The sequence below is a fragment of the Nematolebias whitei genome, chromosome 12 (genome assembly GCF_014905685.2).
Source record: "Nematolebias whitei isolate Nwh7 chromosome 12, NemWhi1, whole genome shotgun sequence".
In the NCBI taxonomy this organism is placed as follows: domain Eukaryota; kingdom Metazoa; phylum Chordata; class Actinopteri; order Cyprinodontiformes; family Rivulidae; genus Nematolebias; species Nematolebias whitei.
Genome location: NC_056509.1, coordinates 23,115,328 through 23,125,659, shown reverse-complemented (window position 1 = coordinate 23,125,659; position 10,332 = coordinate 23,115,328). Strand labels below are relative to the sequence as shown.

The window sequence follows — 10,332 nt, the reverse complement described above, 5'->3', positions numbered from 1 at the left end:
TCAATCAATCAATCAATCAATCAATCAACCAACCAACCAATCAATCAATCAATCAATCAATCAATCAATCAGTCAGACAAGAATGCATATTTGTCAGCCCATCAATAAACAAGTATAGAAGCCCTCCAGATAGAGAGCGAAACATCTTTCCACAAAAAAGAAGCTGTCCAGATGACCATTATTGGATTTTGTACCTGGATGATTGAGCATGAACTTTGATGTCTTGAACCACTTTGGCTGTGGCTGCCTGCCTGGGAGGAGTCGATATGGGGACAGGACAGGCCCCAGAAACCATCTTATCACCAGCAAACTGGTTGGTCCACTAAAGGAGTGTACTGCTTAGTGGGAAAACCAGAAAAAGAAACTGTCCAGATGACCTGACTGAAAATTATTGGATTTGATACCTGGATGATTGAGCATGAACTTTGTTTACTTGGGACTCCTCAGACTGATGAAGTCCTCCGGATAGAGGGTGAAATGTCTTTCCACACACACAAAAAAAAAAACTGTCCAGATGACCTGATTGACTATTATTGAAGTATAGAAAAGTTTTTTCCTAAACAAAATGTAAAATTTAGTAAAGTCATAGTGTAAATGATCATTATAAATAGTGCATAAACCAGTCAAATGTGCAAATGCGAGTTAAGATTGTACAATATAGTGCAGAGAATGCAAAAAAAGGTAGTGCACTAGAAGACAACAGCCAAGATGACTGGCATAGAAGAACTGTTTAAAAACTATTGAGAGGCTGGAGGGTACCGAAGGGCAGTGTAGAACATTTAGCTAAAGGAACACTGAAGAGGCTTTTGTTGGAGGTAATGGTTGAAATCCGACTTCTTGTGGTGAGAAACTGTTACGACGTCTGGAAGTTCTGATGCTTCTGAACCTTTGACCAAACTGCAAAATGATGGGGCAGGAGCTTTGATAGTCTTCTCAGCTGTGCTCACTACTCATTGGAAGATATTGAGGTCAGCTTCACTGCACTATCTAAACCAGGAAGTGGTGGAGAGCATGGAAGGGAGAAGCATGGCCTTTTGCAGTTTTCCCAGAAAGTGCCAGTAAATGAGAAGAAATGCTATGATTATGCACATCATCTTAACCCCCCTTAACACTGGACGACAACCCAAAAATAAAAAAGTAGCCAGAATGTGGATGGGTTTTGCAGAGTTTTGGCAAGGTCTTCAGCCACATGCAGGACCTTTCACAGTAAAGTTATGGTGTCACTGTGGTAGCAACATATGGAGGTGGATACACTCTGTTCACTGACAACAAATGAAATGTGAGGGTGAGGTGGCAGTGTATTCATGATGTGGGACTTCTCTGCAGACAGTTCTAGAAGTTGTCTCATGGCTAGATTTAGGGCATGGTGCAACTGTCTGTACACATGTCAGGACTGTTGCAGGTATGTGCTGTTGACTATACAATGTTTGAGGAGGTAGTAGAGATTGTCACCTATCCCACCAACATTTTGATGTTGGCATTACCGGGAGTTGGACCAGCGATCTTCTGATCACAGGTCACCTTCTCTAACCTCTGCACCACCACTCCCTGGATGTTCCATCAAATAGTTATCAATAATTTGTTCTCACATCAGCCACAGAACACAAATTATGAAGGAGAGATATGCTAAACTTGTTTTTCAAGCTCACAAAGGAACTCCTTCTCATGTACTGGTGTGAAAAAGAGCCGCGATAAAAGCTCACTATAAAACTCAACTTGTGCATGACACCATTTGTTTAGTTTACAATCGCATAAACAAAATCACATGTAGTGGTGTCCCGATACCAACACTGGTATCGGTATTGAGCCTGATATCAGCATTTACACAAGTATTCGTACTCAAAAAAAATGTCTTGATACCTAGGACCAATACTGCTTATATGTTTGGTGGCACCTACTTCCACTGTGCAAATGGCTGAAGGTAAAAAAAAAAAAAGTCTATAGCTTGGAGATATTTTAAAATAAACATGGATGATAAAAAAAAAGCAGATTGTCTGCTGTGCTCAGCTGAAATGTGAAGAGGAGGGGAAAACAATAGCAGTTTGGATGAAACACGAGGCGGAGTTCAAAGAGTTTGCTGCTGCTAGCAGCTCATCACAACCAACGCTGCAGCAAGTTCTCCAGAAATGTGAAAAAATGGCATCAGACAATCCACATGCATTAATGATAACCGAAGCCCTTTTTAAATTCATCACTCTTGACGACCAGCCGTTTTCAGTGGATGATTCCAGGTTTCACCATCTTCTCAACATGTTGGAGCATCGGTACAACATTCCCAGCCACCACCATATTGTTGAAAAAACTGACAAAGATGTATGACTTCACAAAAGAGCAAGTCAAGAGCCTGTTGCATGCAGGACATTCCTGCATTCAGTTTGATCTTGGGTATGTGGCGGAGCAGTGTAAGTCCATCCATCCATCCATTATCTTTACCCGCTTCTTCATTTTGGGGTCGTGGGGGTCACTGGTGCCCATGTCCAGCTATCACTGTGCGAGAGGCGGGGGACACCCTGGACAGGTCTCCAGTCCATCACAGAGCCACATAAAGACAATTTAGAGTTACCAATCAGACTAAGATACATGCTTTTGGTCTGTAGGAGGAAACCAGAGTACCCGGAGAAAACCCACGCAGCACGGAGAGAACATGCAAACTCCATCAAGATAGGTCCCGGGATTTGAACCGACGACCTTCACACTGAGAGGCAACATCTCTAACAACTGCGACACCGTGCCGCCAGTGTAAGTCCATTATCTCTTATTACAGTAGCTGAAGATTTTCCTCTCCAGAGAGCCGTGTTACAGAATTTACACTTCAAGTAAATGTTTCAGGTCCAGTTGAAGTTGAGAGAAAATCCATTTTATTATATTTTTATTTATTTAAAACAGCAGCATACATCATGCTCTACATTTGATTTGATACAGTCAGAGGGACTGTAGGCCTATAAGTAAAGAGATCCACCTTGTCCTAAATAAAAGGAATGTGTTTTTTAAATCATTGTGTAATGTTTATGTACTCTGTTTTGGTACTCAGTATCGGCGAGTACACAAACTGAAGTACTTGTACTCGTCCTCGGTTTGATAAAAACTGGTATCAAGCCACCTCTGATCACAAAACTATCTATTTAAAAACAACAGCTGTTCCAAGAGCGGAAAATGCTGCTGCAAACAGAACAGGGGAATAATCTATTACTTGGCATGATAAAACCAAATACTGCTGAAACTTTGTCTTGTGTTGTCGCTTGAATTTTTACCATAAATTGAAGGTGGGTAGCAAAAGCAAAATTTCTGCAACCACAACCATGACTGAAAATAATATTACTGATAAAAAGAGTTTTTACACAACGCACAAACCAAAGGCATGCAAACAGTGCAGCGTTAAACACAAGTGAACCAGTTTGTGAAGGATCATACACACTTTTTATATCAATGTCACGGTGATCTGAAAAAAAAAAAAAATTCAGAAAAACCTCAAAGCTCTGCAAACGGTCTTTGTAAACTTTACAAATATCTGTAGGGCGAGAGGAATTCAGGTGAACCAAAAACCCCCCCTCATGAATAAGTTTGTCGGTTTCTATGACAACCAGGTCAGGTACAGGCCTTAGGTCAAGAAAATGGGCACTGGAAACAACCAGTGAAAGGTCCACATACACACAGAGGTCCCAGTTCAAACCGATAGCATCCAAAACAAGTGTCAAATGCCTGACTCATGTCTGAGTAAAGATTGTTTTAAACCCAAACTGCAAAACCTTTTGTCTTACTTACTTTCTGTATTTCTCAATATGTGTTATGGTATATAAAGTGTAATATGTTTATTGTTTAACTGAGAGATGAACATTTTCTACACAATGCAGCGACAGACAAAAACATGTCATTTTCAACCGGCTGTGCAAGAGTCAGGTGAGAAACAAGTATTTGTACACAGATCTGACCAAGTTCTGTTAACATAAAAATAATAACAGGCCTTCAAGTGGTTCTGTGGATAATTATCTGTTTCAAGGCACTAGCTGTGTCATCACGGGATGAATGTGTGAACTTGTCTGAAACGTTCTACTTTCTGTGCACGCTCTCTCTCTTTATTTAATTTGTACATTTTGGAGGAAGCACCCACCTTCTCCCCCGTGCCGATTTGCAGCCCCTGCATCACTTTGGCAAAGGAGCCCTTGTTGATCATCTTCCCAATCAGGTAGGATCCCACCCGTTTGGAGTGGGGGAAGCTCCGCAGCAGCTCCCGGGGCACCTTCAGAGCGGGCAGGGGCAGCCTCTCTCGGCCCAGCCCTGAGGTGTCCCACTGGGACACTTCTTGCTCTCCAACTCCCCCTCCATCTGCAACCATGTTCTCCAGGTTCACCGCTGCAGCTGGCATTTCAGACAGGGCCCCATGTGACCACCTCTGACACTCACAGCTGGATCCAAAACCAGAACAATTCTTGTGGAAGGCGCATGCTGACAGCGTTTTGGTCGACACCAATCAGGCTACAAAAACTGAATAAAGATGAAGTCCAGGCCTCAGCTGTGATCTTCTGTTCTCCTCTCTGTCCGGTGTACGCCTCCTCTTCCCTCCTTCGTTTGATTTTGTTTTAGTGTCTCAGAGTGTCGCTCCTTCAGGTGCTCAGGTGACTCATCTCTCTCTCCTCTCTCTCTCTCCGAGTCACTCCGCCGGTTAGTGTATGATTAACCGTTGTGTTCTTAGGTCAGCTTCGACGATGAGGAGGACATTCTACACCGTAATCACCCCCCCCCCCCCCACAGTACACACACTGATGCTCACAGTTACACAGTAACCTTTAGGAATGGTCTCATTTCACCTCCTGAAGCTGCACTTGGAGTTATTTATTTTTGTCCTGGTCAGTTTGCTCAATGAAATATATAGATACCACCTTTATTATTTCCCCTTCAAAAGGTCAGAGGTCATGGAAACTAAAATAATCTGCCCCCTGCAGATGAAAATGGCTTTAATGCCTTCTTCACCAAACTTTTATCCTTGGTTCCTGTATCAAAGGGGGTATTTAGCTTCAAACTAGTAATACAAGAATATAACAAAAGTAAGACAAGGAACCTAAAATACAACCCGTCATTGAAACCAGGTCACGCACACGAAAGAACACAAAGTTTAACTTACTAAAACTTTTTAAAGTAACACATGAAATATTTGAGGATATTTTAGTTTTAGGTCTAGTCGAAGTGATTGAGAAGCATCGGCCTGGCTCGCGGGAGCTCACACGATCTCAAGACGTTCATTCATTTATAAAAAAGCAGAGTGCATCCATTAATGTACACCCACTGGCCTTTTCATTAAATACACTTTGCTAGTACCGGGTCAGACTTTCTTTTGTCTTTAAAACTGCCTTTATTCTTCATGTCATAGGTTCAACAAGACGTTGAAAACATTCCTCAGAGACTTTGGTCTTACTGACATGTTGGCATCATGTGCTTGCTGCAGATTTGTCAGCTGCACGTCCACAATGTAAATCTGTGTTTCCACCACATCCTTAAGATGCTGGACTGGACTGAGATCTGGTAACCGTGGAGACCGTTGGAGTCCAGTGAACTGAGACTCAACAGACCAGTAAGTGTTTTCCCAGTCTCTAATCTCCAATAATCTCCAACTGTAATGAGTCAGTGAGAACTCTGTTAGGGTTAGCGGCCATCACAGCACTAACGATATGTCGTTAGGCTGATGGTCCTCCTTTTGCATGTGAACAAGTAGTTTTGTCTGTCATCAGCAAACTGATCCACTATGAGAAGGTGCTATTTATAAGACTGAGTTTAGTGCAGCTCCTCAGACTGACGGAGTCTTTAGGATAAAAGATTAAACATTTCAAGTTTTTTAATTAATCTTTTAATCCGTCCAGAGGACACAACAACTTTGTTAGACCTAGAGATGGCTGTGATAAAAATTGTCAGTCTTTCAGCAGATAAATATGCAGATCAGCCTGTGTGGCACCAATGATCAGGCCCCATTCAAAGTCACTTAAACAGGAAATGACCCGTGTTGTGATGCTTAGTTTCAACTTCAGCAAGTTGTCTTCACCATGTCTAGAATCCTACATGCACTGAGTTGCTGCCGTGTGGCTGATGAGTTTGTGTCAGTAAGCATTTGAACAGGTGGACCTGATAAAGTGACAGATGACGGTTATATTTAGAATTAAAAGAATAAAAGTTGGACATAAACACACTAGGCCTCAGTTACAAACAAGAAACACTTATCAATCTTTTCCAGTTAGCACTACTTAGCATTAGTAAAAATATAAAATATGACAGAAGATCACTAAGTCGTGTTTGGGAAACTTTGTCTTCTATTGTTTTAATCTAAAGAAGCTATGAAGATGAGTTTTTTTGCCCTCGTCATCATTCAAATAAAATACTGCCCAAGTGGTAACATGTGATTTACTATTTTCACTGCGGTACAGTAAAATACAAATTTTTTACTGAAACTGTAACTGTGGATAGATTTTTATTGTTTGGGTCCAATTAACAACACATTTGTTTTGGGGAGCATATACTGTAACAAGAGCATGACAACTCTTAGATCTTCTTCCAAATATGAAAGAGAATAAAAGTTGTTTTTTTTTAATAGAATCTGTAAACTCATTACATAAGTACTATACATGACTACATCTTGGACAGTAAGCTCATATGATACTAATGGTCAAATACACAATCAGCCACTCTTTATGTCCTATCTCTGGGTGCCTGTATTTGTCTGCCTGTCTGTTTTTTTAGCAAAATAACTCATGAACCAGATAACAGGTTTAAATGCGACCCTTAAAAAGTAATCACTGGATGTACATGTACAACTGATTACCTTTTTGGAGTCAGTTTGATTTAAAATGGCCACCACAACTAAATGAGCCACGCAAACACAGAGATGGCTTCAAGTCAGTTGTTCCAGAATTGCACCGCTCAAGGTGGCTGCATGTTGGGAGTAGCTTTCTTACATTCATTCTGAGATTTTACTTTTGAAAACTTTAATTCCTGGCTTTTTTCAGATGATTACTTCCTCTGGTATTAGATGCTGTGCCGCTAGAAGGATTTTTACTGAAACCTTTTTTTTACTTTTGGACATTTGTTATGATGTGTAACCATGACAACAAGGTGGTTTTCTACAACTGGGAGCAGCTGATTAACATCTCAAAATCTCATATAATACCTCAGCTACAGCCCCAAATCCCAAATTAATTGAAAAGGAGGCACCATGGATGCATTCCCGTCTACCTGGAGGCGGTGCTTGAGTGCCTGACTGCTGAGATCTTGGAGGTAGCTGGAATCGCGGCTCATGAAAACGCGAGGGCCGAAATCGTATCCTGGCACCTGCAGTTAAAGTCTGTGGCGATGAGGGGCTCAGCAGGCTGCTGGGAGAAATGGCCATCGCTCAGGGAGGAGTTCTGCCAGGCATTCAGGCAGTCCTGATGCCCAAGAGGACGGAGAGGTCTGCTGAGTCTGGGTGGATGGATCGGCATCTGCAGCCAGTTTCTTCCGATCCGCTGTGGAACAGACTGCTGCAGATCCTTCCTGCCCACAGCCATCAGCATCTATAACAACTCTAAGGATGATGAGCTACAACAACAACAACTAATTTCCCTTTGGGATTAATAAAGTATTTTGAATTGAATTGAATTGAATTGAAGTCAGTCGATTTTATAGTTATTGAGTTCAAGTTTGGCGAGGTAGTAGCTGAGAGTCATAGGAGATTGTGCTCATTTTTCTTTATAGCTTTTGGCAGGGGGCGGCACGGTGGCGCAGTGCTTCCGCCTCTCAGCAAGAAGGTTGTTGGATAAAATGCTGGGCCTGGCGTTTGCATGTTCTCTCCGTGCATGCATGGTTTTCTCCAGGTACTCCAGTTTCCTCCCACATACCAAAAACATGCATGTTAGGCTGATTGGTAACTCTAAATTGTCTCTAGGTGTGAGTGAGAGAATGAATGGTTGTTTGTCTCATTTGTCTATGTGTCCTTATGATGGACTGGAGACCTGTCCAGGGTGTACCCTGCATCTCGCACACTGACTGCTGGACATGGGCACCAGTGACCCAAAAAGGAAGAAGTAGGTAAGGATGATGGTTGAATGGATGGATGAACCGATCTTTGGCAATGGAAGACCTGCATTCTTTTAGGAAAAGCTAGTTTCATTATTTAAAGTAAAAGCAGGTGTTAGAAGGCTTCAGGGGATAAAAACTTCATGATACTTCCTGTGGAGGTGGTCATCAGTGGAGAGAAGCAGTGAAAGTCTGAGCTGATGATTAGTCAGCATTCTTTCTTTGGTCTGCGTGTTTTAAAGCACATGTCTGTGCAAACGTCAGGCTCAGATTGCAGTGTTGCTGGTTGATGTTTTTCAGAAGTCACTCAGCTAATGAAAAGAAGGATATTATTGTCATAAAGTGCGTGATGCTACACAAAGCTTAAAAAGTCTCGGAGAGCATCTCCCTGTTTGTCTGTTTCTTATGAAAGGAAGCCTTACGGAGTTCCTGTGGTACCAAGCAAGGATTCTAGTTACCTTTTCTTGTTCTATTATTTGATTTGGGCTTCAACCTGTGCATGAAATGCCATCAACGAGACAATTCACAATAACATTAATGTCCTACTTCTTCTCCATGTACTGTATTTGTTGTCATATACAGTAAGTGCACCTTTTTACATAAATTAGCATGCCTTGTGACCTATACAGTGAACTGATTTTTTTTCTTCCTCATATTTATTCAATTCAATTCAAATTCAAAAACACTTTATTAATCCCAAAGGGAAATTAATTGTTGTTGTAACTCGTTATCCTCATTTCATTAAAAGATGTTATAGATGCTGATGGCTGTAGACAGGAAGGATCTCCTGCAAAGGTCCATCCCACAGTGGATCCTAAGAAACTGGCTGCAGATGCCGTCTGATCCGTCCACTCAGACTCGGCTGTCCTCTTGATACCCCCGGGCTGTAGGACCGCCCAAATGCCAGGCAGAACTTCTCCCAGAGCGATGGCCACTCCTCCCAGCAGTCTGCCGAGCTCCTCGTCGCTGCGGACAGCCAACTGTAGGTGCCGAGGGACGATCCCGTCCTTCCGCTGTCATGAGTCATGTTTCCTTCTAGTTCCAGGATCTCAGTGGTCAGGCACTCGAGCACAGTAGGCAGGTAGATGAGAATGCGTCCACAGAACATCCTTTTCAACTCATTTGAGATTTGGGGCTGTAGTTGAGATATTATTTGAGCTTTTGAGATGTTAATCAGCTGCTGTTGGTTGTAGAAAACTGCTTTGTTGCCATGGTTACGCATCATAACAACTGTCCAAAACTAAAAAAAGTTTCAGTAAAAATCCTTCCAGCTGCACAGCATCTGTTACCAGAGGAAACAATAATCCAAAAAATGTGATTTACATCCAGAAAAAGAGGAATTAAAGTTTCCAAAAGCAAAATCTCTTATAATCTTATAACCTAATTTTTGTCTGAGATCTGACGATTTCATTCATTCTGACATGAAAAATATTAAACATTAACATTTTCAGTCACTAGAGGGCGCTCGACTAATATGGCAAGCCAAGTGTCTCATTAATAGGTAAAAGTGGCTATTATTGAGTCACTTGGCTTGCCATACATATCCACCTTCGTCTCGCTCGCCGCGCCGCCCAGTCAAAATGCAGCTGATCTGACCATTAAAGTGCATATATTAAAGAAAAGTTCAACTGAGACACACCTTTATGGTATGTCTATAGACGTATGGACCAGGAGTCTATAGACTTATGGACCAGGAGTCTATAGACGTATGGACCAGGAGTCTATAGACTTATGGACCAGGAGTCTATAGACGTATGGATCAGGAGTCTTATGCTTTATTAACAGGTGATTTTGTCCTGGCCTGATTTCAGGAGAAGGTGTTCACAGACCCTCCCTAATGTTGGGGATAATGTTAAACATGTTGTATTATGAAATTCTTTATCAAAAGGGCTCGTGAAACGGTCGGCACAGATATTCAGACGATGGAAAAAAATGACACACAGACTGTAACTTGCTAGAATAATATTTGTCATTTATTAATCTGCCACAAGAAAAACAGCCAAGCAAAAGAGTCATGTACACTCTTAACACACAAATTGATATGAGTATCTCTCACCGTGACAAAATGATCGGGAAGCCTTTCGATCCGATGACAGAACTCAATCACACTGCCTGGCACCCGCGCGCTGGTCCAGAGCAAGACTTCTAACTCTCTGTGTCTGATACATTTCTTATAAAGGCTTCCCTGATCGCGTGAGAGCAGATCAAAACAAGTTTGATGGTTACCAGAACAACGGATGAGAAGCTGGTGATTTATTACAAATAAGGAGCACGGTGACCTCAAGGCGGGCCAAGACC

General features: G+C 42.0%; 1 protein-coding gene across 1 annotated transcript in view; it reads right to left on the bottom strand.

Moving 5' to 3' along the window:
• The window catches only part of LOC119417842 (hormonally up-regulated neu tumor-associated kinase homolog), a 27,458-nt gene extending 23,058 nt beyond the window's left edge, over positions 1-4,400 (bottom strand). The window contains exon 1 of the mRNA XM_037685097.1: positions 4,109-4,400. Within this exon, the coding sequence (XP_037541025.1) occupies positions 4,109-4,363 (255 nt within the window). The 5' untranslated portion in view covers positions 4,364-4,400. The remainder of the gene's footprint in view (positions 1-4,108) is intronic.
• Between the last annotated feature and the right edge of the window lie 5,932 nt (positions 4,401-10,332).